This window comes from Saccostrea echinata, unplaced genomic scaffold, assembly GCF_033153115.1.
Source record: "Saccostrea echinata isolate AGI-Se365-2 ecotype Australia unplaced genomic scaffold, CSIRO_AGI_Sech_v1 ptg000056l, whole genome shotgun sequence".
Lineage (NCBI taxonomy): Eukaryota > Metazoa > Mollusca > Bivalvia > Ostreida > Ostreidae > Saccostrea > Saccostrea echinata.
Window position 1 is genome coordinate 4,499,998 of NW_026889805.1, and position 25,875 is coordinate 4,525,872.

The following is a 25,875-nucleotide window of genomic DNA, read 5'->3' on the forward strand; positions in this document are numbered from 1 at the left end:
GAAAAAGACATTGACACTTTGTCAGAGTTGATTATAAGTGGATGTTGAAATCTCAGATTAAGCGATTGAGTAGCAATATGAAAACCATCTATCCTTCTGTACTCAATAATTCAGAAGTGAAAAAAGAATTAGATTACGCAAACATTATGTGCTGTCCTAGCTGGCAAAGCAGGTAAAAACATTGTAAGGTTCATTATCTTATTTGTATTTTAGAGGAACTGGGATTTATTTCTTTGAGTGGTAATCCAACTTTATAGCCATAGCTCCCTTTCTAAGGAGGATATGCTTCAAAATCATATGTCAGTTTTAAATATTTTAATATTCCCAACAATCAAAATGAATTTACCATATCCATACTGGATTCTTAAAGTTAATAAAAAATCTTTACAAACAAAGGTACAAAGCAGATTTCAGTTAAATGTTCTACCAAGCCTTTTTTTTTTTTACTCTTCACTAAAATATTAACAGCAGTGAAGGAGAAACTTCAAGAGTACTGTACAACAACATATTCAAGTAGTGGTGTTTATATAAGATGTCGAATCAGAAATCAAATCTCCCAGGAACTTTTAGAAAATCTGAAATCACAAAACTTTTGACTTCACATACAGCTGCTTTTTCAATAAAAATGGAACTCGTAAATTAAATTACCTTGTCATTGCTCATTTGTAAAATTATTTTGTTAAGAATCATTCTGATTGTACACACAAGTACTCTGAAGTTGAAATTAAAAAGATGCTCGAGTTTCTGACTGACAATATCTATGTCGTATTTGTAGATCAGGTCTTCCAACAATCTGTCGGAATTGCCTAGGGTACTTATTACGCCCCGTTATTAGTAGACCTATTTTTGTATTCATATGAAGAATTTATTCAAAAACTTGTACATGAGAAGAAGACACTTGCTTTGGCCTTCGATATCAACTTGACATATAGATATATCGACGACGTATTATCAATTAGCAATACATGTAGTTTCTTCCATTCGTATGTCCACCCGATATATCCCAGTGAACTTGAAATTAAAGATGCCACAGAGTCTGACACATCTGTTTCATGTAAGTCATATACGGTACCAATTTTGATGCACCAGATGCGCATTTCGACAAATTATGTCTCTTCAGTGATACTCAAGCCGAAATATTGGAAATCCAAAATATTTAAATAAAAAAGACTTGGAAGAGCTGAAAAAATTACCAAAAACTGTAGCCAAATATCTGGATATTTTACTAGAAAAAGATAATAAATGACTTCAACTTTTCTATCGTCGATTTCCATTACTTTGTAAGGAGCAATATATCCTTATCACCTGCATATGGGGGGTTTATATCTCCCAGTTGATTCGATACGCGTTCCACTTTCGAACAATATTTTTAAAAAAGGAATATTATCGACAAACAAATTGATGAAACAAGGATATCAACAGTCTCGTTTTAAGTCATCATTTCGCAAGTTTCTATAGTTGTGAAGAAGAAGAGAAGTGCAGAAGTAATATATGCTGTTAAGATACAGATTTTGGAGAAAGTTGGCTGTTCAGAAGAAACAGGGTGTCCACTTTTACGGCTAAAGGACGGACATATTTTTAAGCACCCCTGTAAAATTATTCAGTTGGAAGAGGTTTTTCACAACTGCAAAGATGTTCAGTGTCCTGTAAAAAAAGACAACATCAGTAACACTATGTTTGTAAAGCACAGAGAGTTCAACTCTTACATTTTGAATAGATTCAGGTTGTGAAACTCTTTGCTTGGTTTTTCATGTAAAGTATTAAAGTGACCCCAAAGTTGGAATTACAATATTTTCAGTTTTTTGGGGGAAATAAGACAATAGATGGTTTTTGTAGTTTTGTAATGATTGTCAATATTGTGTGAAATCAATGCATCAAACAGTAATCAAACTCAAAGGTCCATTGAAACAACACAAATTGTGATTTAACAAGATATTTAAAAATCTATTTTTACAAAATATTATTTAACGTTATTTGAAAGTTTTATATTCTTCCTGGTCTTTTACTTATATAGCTTAATATTTGAAATAGTGGATTTTTGGATGTGAAATATAAGTGTAAAAAATCCACTCTCTTAGGAATATGTCACCCTTGGAGTGATGCAATGTGTCTACCACCATTAAAGAAAGTTTATTGATTTTCAACAATTAAAAGTCTTGTCAGTAATTTTAAGGATAGTGATTATTCCATATAATATTTTGGAATCTCTGTGAGAAACTTATCTTTTGATATTTATAACAAAGTAGAATTATTAGAATCCATATGAATTCTGGTAATTATTCATGTGGAGTGATTGTCTCAAATGAGTGAATAGAAATTTAAGTCCGAGTGTTTGATCTGATTGTTCCCTTTGGGGTCTTGACATGCTTCTATTATGTTTCCTATTCTTATTTGAATGTTTTGATGTTTCAAAGTATATATGTGAATCATATTTGTAAAGGCTATGTTCTTGATTACTTTTTGAATTTATTCTTTATGAACACTGGAGCATATATATAACATTATTGAAAGTCAAATATAAGTACAGGTGACTCTCGATGGCTCGAACTCCGATCTCTCGAAGTTCTCGATCTCTCGAAGTGAACCTCCGGTCCCGTTTTTTTCCTCTATATAACTAAGCAAATTTACTTCCGATCTCTCGAACTTCCAATCTCTCGAAGTTCTCTATCTCTCGAACCAAGACCTGGGTCCCGTTACACACATTTCATTGTTTTTTACTCTCTATCTCTCGAAGTTTTGATTGCGCTTTGTACACGCCAATCAAGCGTGAAATTAATGCAGCTTGGACTTACCTGGATAACAGTGAACGCCTGGGGCTGGCATGGAGGTGTTAATTGGGTGTTTACATAGATGACACTATACCTGTGAGCATCTGAGTGTTGATATAAATAATTGGTTATAATTGGTAAATTGTAAACGAATTGCTTCACAACTTATTTTTTGACTTGACAGCGCGACGAAAATTTTTAGAAAATAATTTAAGAGGCGTGTCAATAATTTTCCATAGATTATGAAGTTTTTATTAGAATGTACATAATCCCAGTATGACAAACATTGCACAAGAAATCCTATCTCAAGAATTAAATACCGATTTAATACGAGAAATCTGTTAAAGTACCCGATCAGGCCCGTGGGTTAACCACACCGACGATTGATATTCAGATTTTATGTAATCGTGAAATGGGAACAAATAAATATTGAAACTTAAAGAGATCGTTTTATTTATTCAAAATACGATCATTGTTGTTGAAATCAAGTGAATTATCTGTAAACTACGAATGAAAACGTGCAATGCTATTATCAACATATACTTCCGGTATTTATAATAGTGGAACAATGATGATCGGAACTGAAAATTCCGGATTTTATTCACTTTCTATCTCTCGAACCCCTCGATCTCTCGAACTTTTCTTGCGGTCCCTTGAACTTCGAGAGATCGAGAGTCACCTGTATATATACTTTGACAAGTGTTTTCATTTTCTTTTCATAATGTAAAAGGAGAATCATTCAAAGAAAGAAAAAGTAGTACTAGTATTCTATTTTCCATTAGAATATGTTCATTTGAAATTTGCATTAATATCTTAATTATTTTGAAATTACACCCCCCCCCCCAAAAAAAAAGAGAAAGAAATCAATTGCTTAATATGCCTGGAATATTCAACCAATTAAACATGGATATAACTTAACATGTGTATTACATGTGTACATGAATACACATATATTTCATATAAATCAAACATGTATAATTCATCTGTATTTTTCCACACATGTATAACATATATAAAATATATATAAAATATATGTTATACATATGTGGTGAAGAACATGTGTTCAACATATATATTTTCTCACAGGTGTATTACACATGTATATTATATATGTTTTACATATAAATGAAACACATATTTTGCATGTGTATATTTACACACATGTATTACATGTATAAAACATGTGTTGAACACATGTGAAACCAAACATATGTTTAACACATGTGGACATTTTTCCTGTGTAGTCGATATAATGACCTTGTCAGCAAATACAGCCTATCATTAATTAAGTCGAATGCTGACTGATAATTTTCATACTAATTGTTAGGCCATTATTTAAACACCCCGATCATGATAAGGAGCACACAGCGGGTGTGACCGCTCGACAGGGGATGCTTACTCCTCCATGGCACCTGATCCTTCCTCTGATGTATTTAAAGGTACGCCCGTATTTGCTCTGTTCCCGATTCATATTGTTTCAATGGACTTTTGAGTTTGATTATTTGCTTTAGATCTATGGTATTATAAATGGTATAATCAAAAGATTTGGAATATGAATGTCAAGTTTACGAATATAAATAACAGGTTTTTGAGTACTAGTACTAAAACGAGTACAGTCAAAATATAATACAAGAGTTGTAATATTTCAGCATTTTACACACCATATACTAGCGGATCAAGGAGATGGGCGAACATAGCGTGCAGAAAGCCTATAGCTTCAGAGATATAAAAATCATGTTCAGTTTGTGAATTTAATATTTAGAGTAAAGTTCTCATTATTGAAATTTATGACATTGTGATAAACAAAACTTTTCTGAGGAAAATTTTCTCGGAAAAATTTATTCTTTTATTAAAAAAATTAATGTGGTATTCGTGGGGTTCGAACCCTAGCAATAAAAATCCTGAGTATCATTTTCTTTCGAGACTAGCACGCTAACCACTAGACTACACAAGTCCTGACGAACAGTGGCATTTAAATCATGTTTGTGATATGACCCTTGACTTAATGGACTTCAAGTATTTCTCGAAAAGATGCGAATGTTATGTCATAAAATTATGTTTTTAAGGTATAGTGGGTCATTACTCCATATTTTTGGTAACCAAAAAATGTATATTTTTATGCAAACTTTGAGAATTAACTTTCAAAAAGGTGGAGCGAAGACCCACTCATATCGAAAAATAGTGTTATAGTATGCGAAAATGACTCTTTTTGCCCGCTTTAGTGTGTGTCTAATATTTCACAGGCAAATAATTTCAATCTTTGAGGGATTTTTGCAAATTGTAGAGATTTTACATAAAGTATATTTTAATGTTAGATGAAATATCAAGGAAAATTTTTATATAATTGAAATTTAATTTTTCATCTCCATGGTTGTCACACTATAGGCTTATCGCTCGTCATGTTCACCCATCTCCTTTCAACCCGGGTCAGTATTGTACAGGTTCTTACAAGGAAGTACAAGTTTTGGTTCTAATAATGAAAGTCAGTTGTAATACAAAATTAAGGTTCTCAGCAGGAAAATCCCAGCCAGCTGTTTGGTTTGTGATAATCCAAAATGAAAATAGCAATGGAAGGATATATTGATCTATACTTAGATAATGACGTGTTTTGTCATCCTTGAGATGAGTTAAAATGAGAGGAAATAGCGTACATGTTTTATATCAATTTCTGACAAAGTTTCCTGCACAGTGCATTATCATTCTGGATGTCGGAGAAGTTAAAAAATTGAGGCTAAATTCATGAAAATATTCAACAATGCTATTCATATAAATTTTGTATTTTGTATGTGTTTATAAATGAAGGAAAATAGCTAAACTATTTTATATAAATATCAGTTATCTAGAGAGAAAATGGATTTTGAAACTGATATATTTCTGCAGAACGATTTTGAATCATTTTGTTTTTCATATATATAACTATCCTGATTAGAATATTAGGGGAGCGCTGTAAATAGTGCTTATTAACTTCAGTTAATATCGACTGCTTTGTTCGCTTTTGTCTTATTCACTTTCAAGAGTAAAATAAAAGAAATGTTTTTAAGTTGCAAATTAAAAATCTTTATAGCCGAATATTTTTTGCGGTTTTCGACAGAATCTGTGATGTGATTGGTTAAATACATAATTATGAGGGTCAAATAAAATTATACTCATCGAAACATGGAAAAAAACTCTAAAATGGCGAAGTGTATATATACAGTGATACATTCCTAGATTCATAGAGCTTGAATGTTTTGAAAATCTCTGACTGGGCAGTAAAATGTATATTATAAATGAATTTGAACTTGACACGTCATACCCGTAATCGGTGAGGTATCGTGGTCCAGTGAATGTTTAACCCTCAGTCTGGATCCACACGACATGTTCTGATGTCGTCCACTGACCAGCAGCAGAAAGTCAAGAATGACCTGTCTAGTTTGTCACGGTTTGCTAATGTTCTCAGTAATGTGCTTACTTCTGTATCTAAACACAAGTCAGATCTGCTTGATGAGACATCCAGCATCAGTATTGAGAAAATTGCTGGTAAGTAATTGTCACGTGCGATGCTCAGATTACTTTAAAAACTTTCAATATTTGCTTTCGTAAAAAGAATGCCATTTCATATGCTTATATTTTTATGACATATTTAAAAGAAATTCTATTCAGCTTCATAAAAAGTTTTTGATTTACATAGACTTGTTTTTTTTTTTATTTCTCAATATGTTTTGATTGTTTTATCTTTATCGTATTTGATTGTTTTGTCTTTATCGTATAAAGCAGTTATTGTTTTATAGAACTATATCGGTAGATAACAAGATCAAATTCATGTGATGTGAATTGCATTTTGATTTTTTAATAGATAATAATAATAAAATAAACCTGGATGATTGATCAATATAGCTTAGCATTAACATTAAAAAGACCTTAACTTTTACCAAAGTTATTAAAAAATGTTGAATATGTTCTTGCATCAGTGTATCAAATATGCAGATAACAAACAGTAATCAAACTTAATAAAAATCCATCGAAACAATACGAACCTTGAGCAGAACAATCAAGGAACTCTAAAAACGTCAGAGGTGGGATCAGGTGCCATGGAGAAGAAAGCATCCACTGTGTGCTCACTGTCATGACTGGGTAAACGTAGACAATTCAGAGTGAAAATAATGTCCTATCAATTTGTATGAAAAACTTCAGTCAACATTCGATTTAACGATAGATTTTATTTGCTAACGAGGTTTGTATCGACCATAGAATTTGCGAAATATTGACTTCAAACGATACTTCCGATACCCTTGGATCATCTACTTATTTTTAATAGCTTGGAAGTTGTTTGTACGTAGAACATGCACTAGCATATCGAATCAACTGGGAGACATAAACTACATATGCAAGTTATAATGGTATATTCCTGAAGAAATAAGGGAAGGTGACGATAGAAAAATTAAAGTTATCATGTTTATCATAAAGTTTAGTTGTTAGTTAACCATCAATGTCTTTCTCTCGTAACATATCCAAAAATGAAACAGATGTGTCAGACTCTGTCGTATCTTCATTTTGAGTTCACGGGGATATATCGAATCAACTTAGGAATGGAAATGAATATTGTTCATTGATAAATTTATATACTATAGTATCTAAAGAGACTTCTTTTCATGCATAGAAGTTTTCGTATCAATTGTAATTTTATTTCCTTAGATCAAGGCAGTTACTATCAGAGTACAGATGAAGAAGGAAAATATAGTGAGAAAGTTTTGTAACTAAAATTTTAAGGAGATTGCTGAAATAAGAAAATAACATTATTTATTCAAATATATTTAAAGAGGGTCCATGAGTATCTTAACAAAAGCCATGAAACCTCAAGCAAATTAACACGAATATAAAGTGCAAGCACACATACTTGAAACATTTATTTCATATATTAATCCCAGATTAAGTTAAAACTTGAAGGATAAATGTTATTGGAATAACATACAATATTGTGTTTGTTAAGCTTCAGAGATCTGTTTATTTTTTGTATATTTTTCCTTGTATTTTGTGAATGTCTATTAATGAATGACCTTTAAGCACCACAAGGGCTATTGAAAAACCCATAGACCTGTAGGCCATCTCATTGAATACTAATAGTCGTGGTGGATCGGTGTATCTACAATACCCCAGCTCAATGTAAGATTTTGACATGGCCAGTGTAATAGTACCGTAACAATACTACTGACACTTTAGTAGTCCTCACACTTTGGGTTTCTTGACTTTGTACAGTGATGTAACAGAAATATGCAGTAATATGAGGAATTCCTGCTTTTAAATAAGAAGTTATTATTTTTACAGACATTTTTAAAAGAAAATATTGTAAAAAGGACTGTAGGAGAATCTCAGTTACGACGAAGTGGAAATTATTCCTGATTTTTAATTCTATCGCTATAGTTTTTCATTGAAACGATGTAGCTAAACCTTTTCAGTGGATGTTGTTTTTTATATCATATTTTCCTATATATATATTTTTTTTCATTTCCCTAAAAATGTTATTGGTTATGAGCGTGCAAGAATCGGATAATAATGGGGAATGCTTACAGATGTCATATCTCTCTAAGATTCCTTTTACACACGATGAAGACTTTATACTAAATGAGGAAATAAACCAAAGTATGGTTTCAATTTCTTTGTATTTGATTAAACTAAATGAATAGTTTGAATGCAAACATAAATATTGGGTTATCTATTTGAAAATTCGTGAGGTCTATGCATTTTTTTTTTCACGAAGTATTTATATGAACTTCATGAAATACAACTGGATGAAAAACATTAGGACTTGCACGTAATATGATAAACTAAGAACTTTTTAAATACATATCTATTCATGTATTAGGAAACGTGGTTATAGGAACTATGTCTATGGTTCTCCGGGAATTCTAGTAGTCATGTTTTACTGCATAATTACCTAGAATTGTGTTTCCAAAGAACAGATTTCCTAGTTTATATTTCAAATATAGTTATCATTACTTGACAACGTTAATTTGTACAAATTTCTAATGAAGAAATATTATCCAGCAAAAAAAGTTACACATCCACCTCACAAACATCCACAAAAAATGTTCCTGAGAACTATAAATGATATATATCTAACAACCAGACCGATGTTATTTCTGGATACATTTCCAATAAGCTTACTTTCCTGTTGTAAAAAATGAAATAAATACCAGGAAATTCTTTTCATAAAATTTTCTGATTTAAGGATGCAAGGTTTGTGTTATATTTCTCTGTCATATAAACGGTTAAAAGACCTAATATGAAATTATGCTGAAAGAATATCATCATGGTGAATACTGAATTCCTTGTCCCTTTGTCATTATTGTTATCACAAACACTGTATATTATTATCATTACTGCAAAGTCTGTAAACTTTTTGTGTAAAAATTGTTTCAAGCCAAAGTAAAGAAATGAAATTAACAATATGCTTACTACATGTAATTTTAAAAAAAAAAAAAAAGAAGAAAGACAAGAAGACATTTTGCCGGGGGATAATTTTGCTTTTTTTTTCAGATTACATTTTTTTTAGGTTATAATCCAAGGCGTTCAGTCTTAATATTGTTGTAGTTTAAATTCTGTTGATGTTTTTTAATCATTAAAACTGTATTGAAGCAAGGTTTCTACATTAAAATGATATCCTATTTATATCGTAAAAGAAAATTACTTTCATCATTTTGCTCAACTCATCTCAAAACAAATTACATCACCTAGATGTAATAAGTTTAAGTTATGATAAGAATTTTTCCGTATGGCCCATCAAATTTGAAACTTTACTATAAACAGCCTGTCATAAATCCAAATAATTTCAATGTGTTTATAATTTAACAACATAATATGTGCCTTTTTAAAAAATTTTCATGTCTTCTACATACTAAAAGTTCTGGATTACTGTTTTTATTTCGCTTTTGCATTTTATTTTGTGATATTTTTTTTTTCAAATCTTTAGTAGGTACTTTCAAGACATCGATGTCTAAAAAGCAAAAAGAAACTGAATTGACAATGTATAAATACACAGTGAATCAATTTAAGGTTCTTCAAACTTGACTGATTCTCTGGATGACCTACCACAAGAGATTGGTGAGTATGACGATTTCCACACCATTGATTGGCTGCGGGACATTGCCAGAGACCGCATGCGACACCGGAACATCATCAAAAAGAAAAACGATGGAGTTTGGGAGAAAATTAAGAGTGTCCATGATGCCTGGTCAGGCTGGGTCTGTGTTCTTTTAGTTGGGGTGACTACAGGTCAGTTTCGTAAATATCAGTTTATTAAATTTGTTTATTTAAGAAATAAGAATCAACAATTATGTTAATACTGGTAATTTGTACAGGTCTTTGTGCTGGTATTATTGACATCGGTGCCACGTGGATGTCAGATCTGAAGGAGGGGATCTGTGTTGAGGCTTTCTGGTTGGACAGAGAGCAGTGCTGCTGGTCCACTGACCAGAGAGGTGCTGGTGATTATTGTCATCAGGTAATATCAGCAGGTCACAGCCAACAAAAACATTATACAAGGGAAAAATCATATCACCAGGTCACAGCCAACAAAAACATCATACAAGGGAAAAATCATATCACCAGGTCACAGCCAACAAAAACATTATACAATGGTTAAAAATCATATCACCAGGTCACAGGCAACAAAAACATTATACAAGGGAAAAATCATATCACCAGGTCACAGCCAACAAAAACATTATACAATGGTTAAAAATCATATCACCAGGTCACAGGCAACAAAAACATTATACAAGGGAAAAATCATATCACCAGGTCACAACCAACAAAAAAAATTATACAAGGGAAAATCATATCTCCAGGTCACGACCAACAAAAAATTTTACAAGGGAAAAATCATATCTATATCTTGTAGAATTCAAAAAATTAAAAAAAAATTGTTGAAATTTCTACATCAAATTCTATTAGAAGGACGTGTTTATAAGTAGAATATATTATTGACGTAGACAATTTCTCTTTTTCATTGTCAGTGGAAGACATGGTCAGATGTCTTTGGAGCTAGTGGATCAGAGGCTGGGTCCTATGTCACTTCATATGTATTCTATGTTATATGGGCCATAATTTTCGGAATTCTAGCCGCCATGTTTGTTAAGGTGTTTGCTCCGTATGCCTGTGGATCAGGTATACCTGAGGTCAGGAATATTTAAAATATTAGCATAGACTAATGCGATAAATGAGTTTCATTAGCTAACAGTCTCAATCAAGTTTTTGTTGGAACATGTACTATAAATTTTACATATATTTCTTCCGTTTATCCTTAGATTAAGACAATATTGAGTGGATTCATCATTCGGAATTACCTAGGAATATGGACCCTCCTGACTAAGTCTGTTGGTATGATGTTAGCAGTATCAGCGGGTCTAAGTTTGGGAAAGGAGGGACCATATGTTCATGTAGCTTGCTGTTGTGGAAAATTTTTCTCATATCTATTTCCGAAGTATGGTTCTAATGAAGCTAAAAAGAGAGAGGTGGGCTTATACATATACGAATGGCTGCTTTATTTATGTACAGCTGATGAATTCGTACTACTTAAAATTTGTCTTACAAAACTCAAATTAAATGCAAAAGTTTTCAGTTTCAATGTGCAAGGTATACTTTTGAAATGTTCTTTATTGAAGTTGAATACACATGTATAATTATTTTATTGTAACATATAACGTCCTCTGTTCCAGATCATAACATCCAAAATACCTGTAACATATAATTGATGATTCAACAAATTAATTATGATTAGTGTTAATTAATTAATGAAGAATGTTTTGTCACGTTTTATGTATATTTCAGATTTTATCAGCTGCATCAGCCGCTGGAGTCAGCGTAGCCTTTGGAGCCCCCATAGGAGGAATTTTGTTCAGCCTGGAGGAGGTAAACCCAATAAGAATTCATTTCACTTTTTGTTTTTAAATAATTCAATATATTCAGTTAATCAAAACATACGAGTACACCTTACACACACACACACAGAGAGAGAGAGAGAGATACGAGTGAAGATTTAATATGTTTGTCTTGACCATGTAATTTTTCGTATATTTATAAAGGTGAGCTACTATTTTCCTCTGAAAACATTATGGAGGTCCTTCTTCTGTGCTATGGCTGCTGCATTTGTTCTTAGGACATTCAATCCATTTGGAAGTGACAGTCTAGTCATGTTTTATGTCGAGTACAATAATCCATGGTATATGCCAGAATTAATTCCTTTCATACTTATTGGTGTATTAGGGGTAAGTTTTTAAAATAAGTATACATATATATATATATATATATATATATATATATATATATATATATATATATATATATATATATTCTTCCTCACATATTAGCTAAATTGAATTCATATTAATTTTATGGATTTTCTTGTTTGATTTTGTAGGGTTTGTACGGAAGTTTTTTCATAAAGGCTAATATTGCTTGGTGTAGATACAGAAAAACTTCAAAATTAGGAAATTATCCCATAATAGAGGTGAGTACATTTTTATGATCTCTGACTTTGTTCCTCTTCCGTATTACGACACTGGAACGGTTCAAGGAACCAGTATTTTACACATAAAGCATCATACTTGATTCTGTGATAATATTTACTATGTTATATTTTTTTTTATAGATACTTGTTGTCACGTTAATAACAGCACTGCTGAGTTATCCTAACCAATACACAAGGTCAGAGTTTGTAGGTACAGTTGAACCTCAGTATCTCGAACATTGAAATCTCGAATACCATTAATATGTCAAAGTGAGATGAATTAAATTCCCTACAATTTTCTTTATATATTTATATTATATATAAATCTATTACATATATATTCAAATCATCTGATTTCTCAAAGATTTCTTTTTCTCAAGCCCCATTTAGTTTGAGATAACGAGGTTTGATTGTATATGATTTTGCCAAAAATATGCATTTAAAAAATGAATTTGATAAATCATAGGAAAAAAGAAAAGTAATATTTGTTACTGGCTATGTTAATAAATTTAAGTGTTACCACTGGCCACGGTTTGTCCAAAGTTACATAGTGGACGATAGGTCGTGTCTACAGGATATGTATATTGCACTTTATCAATTTCCGTAATGCTCATACTCATTTAAAAGTTTTAAGATGAACAGGTCATTGTCTTTCACAAGCTTATCTCTTTTCAAAAGAGGGTGAGCTGGCACTATAGCCATTACCATGCAAAGAAACAGATTTTCTGAACAATTAGTTTATTTTGCTGAATCGTTTAATTAAAACCACCTTCTCCTTTGACTGTCAGTGTAATTAATTACTGAGTCACTCTACAGCTAACTTAAAAGCTTTAATTGTTCTTTAATAATTGTTAATAGAAAGTCTGATAAATTATTATACCCCCGCTCCGAAGGAGAGGGGATATAGTGTTAACCTTTTTGTGTCTGTGTGTAAGTGCGTCTATCCGTACCATTAAATTTTCGTCCCAGTTTTCTCGACAACTACACATTGCAGATGCTTGAAATTTTAACACACTCTTTCTTTAGACATGCCATAAGGTGAGATTCATTTTTTACGAATCCGATGTCAACTTCCTGTTTATCCATGCATCTGTCCGTACCAAATTTCCTTGCTGAAATTTTTGCACACTCTTTGTTTTGGCATGCCATATTGGATTCACGAGAGCTTATATTCACATCAGAGCGGGGGTTTTACTAGTAAGCATCGGCTCACAGACTTCTTGTCTTCATTTTTTTAAGGATGAACACCAGCGAGATGATCAAAATATTGGTACAACAATGTGGACCAGAGGATGATACGGATCTCTGGTAGGAATAACTGCTTTTTTTTTTTTTAGATTTGCGTTCTTTATTCTCTTGCTAAAGCAAAATATCTCTGCCGACTTTGTATTTTAAATTATGTCTGAAGTATATTTATGTCTTTCTTCGTGTATATTGATTTGATTCTTCATTTTAGCTATGATTCAGTGCACTACGAAAATGAATATGATAAAATAATTTTTTGATATCCTTAATGTCAGAATCATGTAAATATTTTGAAAGATGAAAATGTTTATTTCAGTGACTACAAGAGGAACTATAGTTCTTATCTGCTGAACACGACGTCCATTAAAATTTTGACCTCTAGTACGGAACTTGGAGACGGTGTATATAAAGCTCTATGGATGTTAGCCCTAGCCCTTATTTTTAAGGGAATTATCACTATATTTACTTTTGGAATAAAGGTAGACATCTAATTTACTTTTACACAAGTTCGTTTTGTGGAAATAAAATAGTGCCAGTATATAAGAGTCATGTTTTGTTAAATACAAGAAAAAAATCAGCAGGAGAGAAGATGATCTAAGTAATATTTTGATACATTGACATAAAGCTTCCGGATTGTCTTTAAGTTCTTACGATATAGTAAGACATTAACGCATTCATATAGATTCCAGCTGGATTGTTCATTCCTAGTATGGCAGTGGGTGCTATCATGGGCAGAATGATTGGGATAGGTGTGGAACAAATTGTAGTGTAAGTTGTGAGCACATGTATCCTAATTAGCATATCTAGAACACTTACGTGTGATTTCACGTGGATTACAGGTGTCTGTGAAATCTTTGTCAAAATAATTCTAATTTAGAAATACATGTATATATATGTTATATAGTTTTAACAATTTCCTTTCAGTGCAAACCATGACAATCCATTCTTTGAGAATATGTGCCAATCAAAACGGTTTTGTAGAATAAACCCTGGCCTGTATGCCATGGTGGGGGCAGCAGCCGCCTTAGGGGGAGTCACTCGGATGACAGGTATAATCAAATTAAACTATTCTTATTTTCCATTCCATTTATATATCTTATATTGTTTGTTTTCAATTTAAATTCCCATCCAAATTATTCAGTATATGAAAGAATAACAGCAGTTTACATGCATATTATATAAAATTATTAAGCAATTCTCTACTTACCATATAAAACAGGCAATAAAATATCAATTCTCTACTTACCATATAAAACAGGCAATAAAATATCAATTCTCTACTTACCCTATAAAACAGGCAATAAAATATCAATTCTCTACTTACCCTATAAAACAGGCAATAAAATATCAAGAAAAAAACTTAAAGCATTTGCACAACAGCTGCCAATAATGTTTTCCAGAGTCTGTGTAGAAACTAAGAATGTAGATGTATTATATTTTAATGTTTGTTTAGTGTCCCTAGTGGTGATCATGTTTGAGTTGACGGGAGGACTTCAGTATATCGTCCCCCTCATGGTTGCTACCATGACCAGCAAATGGGTAGGAGATGCTTTCGGAAAGGAAGGAATGTATCCGCCAATGAGAAAATTAGTTAATACAAAAACTTAACCTCATGTACTGTAAAAAATGTAAACAGGAGATGAATCATATATATGTGAATTAACGTGTTTTAGTTTTCTATATATTTATTAACATCACAGTCTTATTTCTTTGGATTATGTAAATATCTTCCTTTCCCCTGTCTAGTATATAGATCTGCATATTTGTCCAATTCCCAACGTATATACTGATCTCTATCTTTTTATGTATCTAACTCCAATAATTTTTTTTTTGTAATTGTCTTTCTTCTCTGTATTGAAATTATATTTATCATTTCCTCTACCTACAAACTTTTATGTATATCCTTCACTTTTTTGTCATGAATTTGTGTCAATCTCGCTATCTTATGATATTTATTTACCATTTCCTTTGATGTATTCTGTTTTGATGCATTCTGTTCTCTATACGATATATGAGCTCCAATTCACTGAGAGGACATTAATTAACTGTAATTAACTGTATCCCCTTTTCTTTGTTAATCTATGTGTCCCTTCCTTTACCAGTTGTTCTGTATCCTCTCCCCTTTCAATTGATTAAACTATCTTTCCATCTATATATATATATAAATTGTGGACCTCTATTCGTGTCCTATTCTGCATTTGCTGGCATTTGATTTCTTTTTTCATGTATAAGTATAATTGTATTATTTATTGACCTGCATGTCATTGGCCTATTAAGCTTCATGAAGGAATTTTCAACTGTTTGCAGTTCCGGTCCTTTCCCAAGGTTTGGTAAGTTTTGCCTTCCTTTCCACTGTACACTATATAATTTTTTTGCCTTCTATTCGACATTCAGATATATCGATGAAATTTAATTTTCATTCATACGTTGATTCAAGATATCCCATTAACTCGAAATAAAAGACACCACGTAGTCTGACACAACTGCTTCACATTGGGTATTTTACTAGAGAAAGTCATTGATGGCAAAGTTACAACCTAACGTTTTTAAAAGATATAATGAATTTCAACTTTTCTATTGTCAACTTCCTTTATTTATTTATGTAGCAATATACCAATATAACCTGAATATTGATTTTATATCTCCCTGTTGATTTGATGTGCAAGAGCATGTTCTACGTACGAAATTTTTTTTAAAACGAGGTACATGTAGGCTACTAACAAATGATACGTACAAAATAAATTTAAAACGAGGTAGGCTACTAACAAATAAGTAGATGATAAAAGGGTATCAACAATCTCGTTTGAAGTCAACATTTTGCAAATTCTAAGTTTGATTTATAGCCTTGTTTGCAAATACAGTCTGCCGTTAGGTCAAATGTTGACAAACATCTGTCATAAAAATTGTTATGCCATTATTTTCACACTGAACTGACTATAGATTTCTGTTTTCTCAATCATGACGAAGATACACAATGGATGTCACTGGTCGACAGGGGATGCATACTCCTCCATGGCACCTGATAACACTTCTGATGTTTTTGAAGGTCCGTGTTTGCTCTGCTCACAATTTGTATCGTTTCAATTGACTTTAGAGCTTTGTTACTGTTCGTTATCTTCATATTCTATTGTAAATTTACTTTCCTCTAATATTTCTTTATATCTCTATCTCGTAATTTTATGTGCCTTTTCCCGCAGTCACTATTCTGTAAGATTTTTACGTCGCGGGTTCGAATCCCACTGCAGGTCGTGGAAACCGGTCCTTTGGAGGAGACCGTATAAACCGAGGTCCCATATCGCAGTAGGTGCTGGCACGAAAAAGATCTCTCACTGCTCAATGGTCCTGATTGCCGAGTATAGATCTAAATTTGCAGCCATCCACTGTCAAGTGGTGGCTTCTCCATATGAGTGAAAAATTCTCGAGAACAACAAACGAAACTTTTATGTAAGTTTGTGAAATTTCCTTCCTCAACTAATATTTACTATCTATTATCTTTCTATCTTATATCTATCTTACCATTTTATATGCCTTTTGCCTTAGTAACTAACTTGTATGTTTGTAAAAAAAATATTTCCTTTCTCTAATAAGATTTTCTGAATATAACTCTCTCTTGTAATTTTATGTGGCTTTTGCCGTAGTAACTACATTTAGCCTGTATATTTGTGAAATTTCCTTCCTCTATAAAATGTGTTCCTGTGTTGCAGTAAATGCTGGCATGAAAACGATTCCTCACTGCTCAACAGCCATTTGGTGCCTAGGCCTAAATTAGCATCTCCCAAAATTGATGGAGTCACAACATAAGTCAAATATATTCCCGAAGGGAGGTTAATTAAACATCCAACCTAACAATTTCGGCGTCTTTACGGTTACCTTATTTTTATCCTTTTCTGCGTAGCTAACATGTATGTACATGTATGTCCTTTTGCAATCTGAGCGTTTGCGTTTTTTTATTATCTGCGTTGTTCTGTTATTCCCTTGGTTTATTACCTGTTTTCTTTATTGAAAATATGTATGTAGTCTTTTAGACCAGGTCTTCCAACAATTTGTTGGCTTTTCGATGGGCTAATTGTGCTCCTTTATTATCCGACCTGTTTTTATATTCCTATGAAGCAGTATTCAAAGACTTCTACATGAGAAGAAGAAAGCTCTTGTTCTGGTGTTTCCAGGGGTTATTTGGCCCTGTTCATGATTCGTTTTGTTATCTTCACCTTTTACATTTTGACCTTTAAGTTCTTTCATTAAGATTTGTATATGTACCATTGTTTTCTCTCTTGTATATATACCTTTTAATATGAATGTACATCCTTTCCCCATCAACTAGCCTGTGATTCTTCCTGTCTATTATCCTGAGTATTTATCCCGTCTTTTATCTGTTAAATGTATTTGTCTTTCTACTAGCCTGGATGTGTATGTCATCTTAAATATATATCGTAGAACAGATTAAAAAGATAAATTAATTTGTATTTAAAGTTGATACATGTTGAAAAAAACATTGGTTCTGGACAGCAGTTTGCCATTTAAACGCAATTTTCCTTTCCTATATCTGTTGATTTCATGCGTGTTTTTTCCTGCATGTGTATCCTTTCCTGTATGTGTGTCCTTTCCTGTATGTGTGTCCTTTCCTTATGCGTGTCCTTTCCTGTATGTGTGTCCTTTTCTGTATGTGTGTCCTTTCCTTTATGTGCGTCCTTTTCTGTATGTGTGTCCTTTCCTGTATGTGTGTCCTTTCCTATAAGTGTGTCATTTCCTGTATGTGTGTCCTTTCCTTATGCGTGTCCTTTCCTATAAGTGTGTCCTTTCCTTTATGTGCGTCCTTTTCTGTATGTGTATCCTTTCCTGTATGTGTGTCCTTTCCTGTATCTGTATCCTTTCCTATAAGTGTGTCATTTCCTGTATGTGTGTCCTTTCCTTTATGTGCGTCCTTTTCTGCATCTGTATCCTTTCCTATAAGTGTGTCATTTCCTGTATGTGTGTCCTTTCCTATAAGTGTGTCCTTTCCTGTATATGTATCCTTTCCTGTATGTGTGTCCTTTCCTGTTTGTGTGTCCTTTCCTGTTTGTGTGTCCTTTCCTGTATGTGTCCTTTCCTGTTTGTGTGTCCTTTCCTTTCCTGTATGCGTGTCCTTTCCTTTCCTGTATGCGTGTCCTTTCCTTTCCTGTATGTGTGTCCTTTCCTTTCCTGTATGTGTGTCCTTTTCTGTATGTGTGTCCTTTCCTTTCCTGTATGTGTGTCCTTTCCTGTATGTGCGTCCTTTCCTGTATGTGTGTCCTTTCCTGTATGTGTGTCCTTTCCTATAAGTGTGTCATTTCCTGTATGTGTGTCCTTTCCTATAAGTGTGTCCTTTCCTGTATCTGTATCCTTTCCTGTTTGTGTGTCCTTTCCTGTATGTGTGTCCTTTCCTGTTTGTGTGTCCTTTCCTGTATGTGTGTCCTTTCCTGTTTGTGTGTCCTTTCCTTTCCTGTATGCGTGTCCTTTCCTGTATGTGTGTCCTTTCCTTCCCTGTATGCGTGTCCTTTCCTGTATTTGTATCCTTTCCTGTTTGTGTGTCCTTTCCTGTATGTGTGTCCTTTCCTGTTTGTGTGTCCTTTCCTTTCCTGTATGCGTGTCCTTTCCTTTCCTGTATGTGTGTCCTTTCCTGTATGTGTGTCCTTTCCTTTCCTGTATGTGTGTCCTTTTCTGTATGTGTGTCCTTTCCTCTTTTAATTTCTGTAGTTACTGGCCTTAGTAGATTGAATTTAAACATTAACACAGTTAATAGAAATTCCTTGACAAATTAGATATGATGCCCACATACAACTCAATGGTTACCCCTTCCTTGACAGCAAAGAGGAGTTTACTCTCACAACACAAGCTTCCGATGTCATGAGGCCAAGGTATGAAACACAAACTTCATATATTTCTGCAATTGCATTTGTATCTGCTTTGCTTTGTGATTTTTTTTATACACGCACCGTTTTGCAAATATTTTCTAGGTGTGCGAGATACGGATCAGTAGTGTAAGTTATAAATCTGGGTCTTTTCCTTAAAATGTAGGCATTCTATACATCTTAAGCATACCATTCTCAGAAATTTAAAGCACTCTGACATTTGTTTTTAATTCTTCTTACACGATATTTTTGCACGAATATTATCAATAACTGTTGCGATATCGTTGAGGAGCCTGTACCTAGTTATTTCAAAGGTCTAGGGTTGTTGTTTAATGCAAAACAATTTTCCTTTATTGAATGATTAATAAATGTATAATTTTTTCTCTAAAATAAAATTACTATCCGTACAATGATTAGCCTGCAAATATTAACATATCCCTCACTTAGAGGAAAATACAATCTGATCAGGAACAATTTCTAGATCACAATGGTTTACTAATGGTTACGAATTAACGTTCTTCTCTATGCTGCTTGGAAGAATTTACTACAATCTTTTTTTTTAAATACTTCTCTCTCTCTCTCTCTCTCTCTCTCTCTCTCTCTCTCTCTCTCTCTCTCTCTCTCAACGATCAATAGAAAATGTTATGTTTGTTTAACAGATAAAAAGTAAATATTTAGCCAATATTTGTACACAGCAATAATAAAGGTTTTGACATCCATAAACAGTAAAATACTTGTCTTGCAGGGAAAATGACGCTCCTCTGAGTGTGATAACACAAGATTCAATGACTGTGACAGAAGTGGGTAAGTAACACAGAAATAGGCAGTACAAACTTGCGGATTAGATATTTATTTTAATTATTATTGAAAAATTATTCTGATGAGTAGTCTTTACGAGTGTAAAACTGAGCTGTCAGTCGATATGGTACACACCTTATGAAATTTCTCTATTTTAAATTGCTCTCATGAAATATGGAGATAACCAACAGTAATCAAGCTCGAAGGTCCATTGCAACTATACAAATTTGGTGCAGAGCAATCACGTACCTCTAAAAACATCAGATGTCATGAAGGAGTATGCATCTCCTGTCGATCTGTCTTACCCGCTATGCGCTCCTTGTGATCGGGCAAACGGAAAAATCGGTAGACAAATCAGTGTGAAAATAATGGTCTAACAGTATGTATGAAAACTAAAAAAACGGCAGTCAACAATCGACTTCATGATAGATTGTATTTGCTAACAAGGTCATTGCATGACCATAGAATTTGCGAAATGTTGACTTTAAACGAGACTTGATTTTCTTGTTTCATCAACTTATTTATAAATAGATTGCCTCGTTTTAGAAATTGTTCGTACGTAGAGCATGTTCTTGTTTTGTTAGTCATGTTAGCCATTGGTCATCTGAGAGCAACATCAGAAATAATGTGCATGATGTAGATGGTTTATGATGTAATGCTACGCAACGAGCACAATTGTTTAATGTTGAATTAATTTTACCTTTCACTAGCTCGTTGGAAACTTACAATTAAGAATTATACATTTATGAATAAATAATTCAAACAATTTTTTCAGTAATCAGTAAAAAATCTTACAGAATTTGAATGTTTGCTAGAGTAAATTTTGAAAATTTATACTATTTTGTAATGATGTCATAAAATGTGTGCAAAACTGTGTAAAGATTTATACAGAAAATTGCACAAAGTGGAATATTTGAGCACCAAAGAATACTTACGATTTATATTTTTGAAATTTATTATTCATGTCATTTGTTTTCAAAAAAAGTCAAGAAATAATTACCAATCCATGCACTTTTTGAAACTTTTTTTTCTTCTTTTTATTTTGTTATATATCTGTTAACAGAGCATTTATTAAAGAGCACATCTCACAATGGGTTCCCGGTGGTTATATCTCAAGAATCTCAATATCTCTTGGGCTTTGTTCTGAGACGGGATCTCAGTCTGGCAATATGTGAGTATTTCTCATTCAAATATTTCACTTTTTTTAATTAAGAGAAGGACCGATTATTTTTAAGGAAGGCGTGGCAATCTTCAGGAATGGCAAGTTAAGGGGAGTAAAATTTTCTTTTATCCAACGAAAAACGTTATTTCAACAGCATAAAATATTCATTAGTCTTCTGTTTATTTGTTTTGGAGTAAATATAGAAACTATTTATATCATATTATTTGCCCTGTATCTAAAGCATACCTTTTACATGTATCTAGAAATTAAATTTTACAAAATACTACTTCATTTGATTGTTCAAACAAGTAATTAGAATCAAATGGTTGTTTCCTTAATCCTTACTGTTAACAATACATTTAAAACATGCAATTAAATAACCGTAAAGGTTAACGTATATACTAGATGCAATTCATTTCAAAACCAATAATATTAATAATATTCGTTCCCAAATACACGTATTGCGACTGATTTTGTGTCTAATGATAATCTTTGTATTGCAGCCAATGCACTGAAGAAGAAAGATGGTGTTATGAATGAATCTTCTGTATACTTTACAACTCGAGTTCCTGACAACCCTACGGGTCCTACTCCACTGAAACTAAGGAAAATCATAGATCTGGTAAATAAAAACTCCAGTGAAAATTTGAAACGAAATAGGTCCAGTTTTGTTAATATGAATTCAATTAAAGAATTAAAATTAACAGTATACATGTATTTGAAAAATAATTCACTGTTAGTGTTTTTTAAGTGATAAAAGTTAATTTTTTTTAATTTCCAAGCTGCTGAACAATTTTGAATTAATTTATGAGCTTGATAAGTTTGCAACGCAAACCATTTGTGTTATAACGATTTATTATAACAATGCCAGCTATTGATCAAGTGTAATTAAAAGAAACGAGTTAGAATCGAAAACTGGGCTACTGAAGATCAGGATCCTTGGCCATAAAAATAGATGAGCTCATGTTTTTTACTCAGTATCTCAGTCTCACTTTTTCTCTATCAATTATAATTTATGACAAAGGATGTTTACTCCTTCTAGGCACCTGATCCCATCTCTGTTGTTTCCAGGGGTCCATGATTTTGCACTGTTTATGATTCCTATTCTTTACTGGACTGGAGATTGATCATTGCTCGTTATATTCACCATTTACATTTCTGCAAAAGTGAGACTGAGATCAAAAATGAGCTCGACTAAGTTTTATGGCCCTAGAGCCAGATTTTAAAAAATAAGTTAAGTTTTCGACATTCTTTTTAGGCCCCAGTGACAATAACAGACCAAACTCCCATGGAAATAGTGGTAGAGATGTTCAGAAAACTTGGACTCAGACAAACTCTGGTTACACATAAAGGGTACGTCTATTTCTGTATCAAACAGGGATGCTACTTTAGTTATGATTTCTATAGCTGCAAGATTTCAACAGCAGAAGAATATTTCAAAACTATATGGTGTCAGAATGTTATTATCACATTTCTGCAAGATTTAATGTGCAGCGAAAAATTGAAAAGCAGGTTGGTACTTTCCGAAAATGATATAACTTTTATGTATAAATATGATTAATGACACATGCACTTGATATATATTGCAGTGTTTACCACCAATTGATGTCATGCAGGCAATTTATATATTGTTTCTTCTTCTGACAGGAGTTTACTTGGGATCATAACAAAGAAGGATGTCCTCCGCCATGTTGCTCCCTCTGAGAATGAGAATCCAGACTCTATCCACTTTAATTAATTTCTTGACTTCTTGTACAGAATAGATTATTTTCATTCTATTGACATAAAACCAAATCATTGTTCATAGAATTTCATGCCTTAAATGTCAGCCAAATTTTTTTTAAAAAGCAATATATCAAAATTGTGCCTAAGTCCTACGCAAATTGTTATTGCACAATTGGTCGAAAGGATTTTGTTCATTTCTTAATAAATGGGAAATTTATGTCCATTGCCATTTTATGGGGATACAATTCGAACATGGTCTACAAAAATATTAACTGCTGTGAAGGAGAAACTACAGACATAGACTTATATTGATTCAAAAAGTGGTGTTAATCAATTGTAGATTCTCAAAAAATCCAACAAATTTTTGCGAATTTTATATCGCATTTTTCCCAAAATCAGTAACTTCAAAAAAGTGTAACTTTTGGTTTTATACAATGACCAATCATTTCTGATCTTAAATTGGAGACCAGACTTTCTACATCATAGACAACTGGTTTTACTGACTATAGGCGATAAGGGCCAACTAACAACTAAATATGACAAACGGAATGACGTCACTTTTCCATCATCAGCTTACCTTATTTATGTAGTAATATTCCACTATCACCTGTATATGGTGTTTACGTCTCTCAACATATTCGAATCTCAAGAGCATGCTCCGAGTACGATCAATTATTAAACCGAAGCAGGCTACTGACAAATAAATTGATGTTACAGAGATTTCAAAAACCTCGCTTAAAGTCAACATTTCATAACTTTTATGGTCGTTATATTGACCATTTTAGTAAATACAGCTTATCATTGGGTCATATAGTGACTGAAATATTTCATACCAATTATTAGGCCTTTATCTTTATACTAAATTTGACAACGGAAAGTTCAAATCTTGTACTCTGAAGTTATTATTAGGCGGAAGGAACCAGGCGCCATAGGCGAGAAGCGTCGTGAGAGCGAGAGTCTCTCTCTCTCTCTCTCTCTCTCTCTCTCTTTATGCCTCTTGTACACTTTGGCGGAGACCCAGTAGTCTCCGTTTCTGTGTTTCCTCATTGAAATTTCTATGCATTGTTGGAAGGCCTGGCCCCGGGATCATGAAACGTCTTGAGGTTAAATCAAATTTTTAATATTGTGATAAAATGTTGTAGAAGTTAAGCAATCACAAAATATTGTTCTATATTGCTTTACAAGAGTTGTCATCTGCAAAATTAAAGATTAATTTAACAATAAATAAACATTTTACAGGCCATTGAAATTTTGACTTAAGTCTAAGCTTGTTTCATAATCTTGGGGCCAGGTCTCTGAAGACTATATAGATACACAGCTAATATGGCAATAAATGATTATGTGTCAAATGTATGTTTACCATTTTTAAAAAAAACGAGCAAAATACATAACGTTCATTCCGACGAGCTAATATATCATCTGATAGTGCTATAAAAGAAATGTTTGAATACGCAGACTATATAGTAATTATATTAGAATTCTACCAATCCAACACATTTTATCCAGAAAGGGTTTTAATTTTACAACAATTTAGGACCACCAAACACATCATTAATATTTTCCTTGTGAGAACAGCCAAATATATATGTACCAAAACGATGGTTATGTTTTTTGAGATGTTACATGTGAATCGGCTGAGATACTGTTATACGTAACAATGTAATAAGTCTCTATTGAATTTCTGCATGCAAAACATACTTTTTTTCTGCTGAGGCACCTCCAGACATTCCACTTTTGCGTCAATGCTGTTAGGCTACAAAGCATACCATTAATATTTTTCTCTTAACGGGCTGACAGACATACCTTGAAGTTGCATCTGTTGAATATCCTCCAGTAATATCCTCCGCTATAGAGGGACGTCCAGGCAGACCAATAAAGTGTCTGATATAAGACATAGAGAATAGGCGTCTTTATTAGCCATGGCCAAAGCGTGTCTTCGTTGCCTGCTAGTACTGTGTACTGATGACATCATGGCATGCCAGTCGTTCCTTATTAAATAACATCCAGCACTTTAAATATTAATATCTCTGTAAAATGACACCTAAAACTTCCAATATGTATCTGTTTAATGACCTACAGACATCAATAAGGTGCCTCCCCGGGATCCAGATAAAAACCCTCTCCTACTTGGAAACAATTATTTAACAACAGGCAAACCGTCAGACAACCTTTAAAAATTTTGGGAAGCAAACACGAATAAAATGCCACTATCTCGATAAACTGTTTAACACCCTATTCATATTTCTCTGCTAAATATAGGAAATATGTTTCTGCTCATGAAGGATTATCAATAAGGAGTTTTTCATAGGGTTACCTTACATACCAGTAATAAGTTCCTGTTACTGTACGGCAAGATACTCAGTATATCACTAAACTACACGTATATGATCTTTTCATAAGACTACTGTACTTATCAGCAATGTAGTCTCTAATCAAGAGACTTTAAAGTCCAGGGAACTTGAAGCCATTTTTTATCGGACTCAGGCCCCGGGGACATAAATCTTGGATGGTCTCACCTTTGATCTCATTACCACTTTTCCGCTATAAGTTCCTTTTGGTAAAGTAAGACTGAGCTCAGAAAGCGGTGAACTAGCTAACTTTCATGGCCCGGAGCAAGATGGTTTTTATTTAGAATGAGATTATAAATTATTGTGAGACAAAGATACTATAATAAAGTGATTCGTTCGTGAATTCCATACGTAAGACCGAGATATACCAAATATTACTGTTCTGCTAAAGCGAATGAATTCTACGATGAGAGAAAACTAATAACTTTGTCCTTTACATTGCATAATTTCAGGAAATTTTGTCTCCAGCTTTGCT

At 33.0% G+C, this 25,875-nt stretch overlaps 1 protein-coding gene across 2 annotated transcripts; it reads left to right on the top strand.

The window, feature by feature from the left end:
- The first annotated feature begins 8,908 nt into the window (after positions 1 to 8,908).
- On the top strand, positions 8,909 to 23,253 carry LOC133173611 (H(+)/Cl(-) exchange transporter 3-like). Of its 2 annotated transcripts, XM_061308591.1 has the most exons (21): positions 8,909 to 8,984; positions 9,801 to 10,019; positions 10,106 to 10,248; positions 10,763 to 10,924; positions 11,054 to 11,260; positions 11,577 to 11,657; positions 11,831 to 12,013; positions 12,166 to 12,255; positions 12,397 to 12,452; positions 13,495 to 13,563; positions 13,817 to 13,979; positions 14,183 to 14,268; positions 14,425 to 14,549; positions 14,954 to 15,068; positions 19,278 to 19,373; positions 19,473 to 19,496; positions 20,113 to 20,171; positions 21,229 to 21,336; positions 21,831 to 21,949; positions 22,586 to 22,680; positions 22,975 to 23,252. In XM_061308591.1, exons 1-21 carry the CDS (start codon positions 8,978 to 8,980, stop codon positions 23,063 to 23,065), a joined length of 2,298 nt encoding a protein of 765 aa, XP_061164575.1. In that variant the 5' UTR covers positions 8,909 to 8,977; the 3' UTR covers positions 23,066 to 23,252. The 2 variants fall into 2 exon arrangements, with proteins under 2 accessions (XP_061164575.1, XP_061164576.1); XM_061308592.1 differs by lacking the exon at positions 19,473 to 19,496 and having other exon boundaries at positions 22,975 to 23,253.
- Positions 23,254 to 25,875: the final 2,622 nt, after the last annotated feature.

What these genes read in the sequence shown, in the direction of transcription:
- LOC133173611 (XM_061308591.1), top strand. An exon ending in GGGAGTCACTCGGATGACAG is followed by an intron (nt 14,550 to 14,953) that starts GTATAATCAAAT and finishes ATGTTTGTTTAG; the next exon opens with TGTCCCTAGTGGTGATCATG. An exon ending in GCTTTCGGAAAGGAAGGAAT is followed by an intron (nt 15,069 to 19,277) that starts GTATCCGCCAAT and finishes TTGACAAATTAG; the next exon opens with ATATGATGCCCACATACAAC.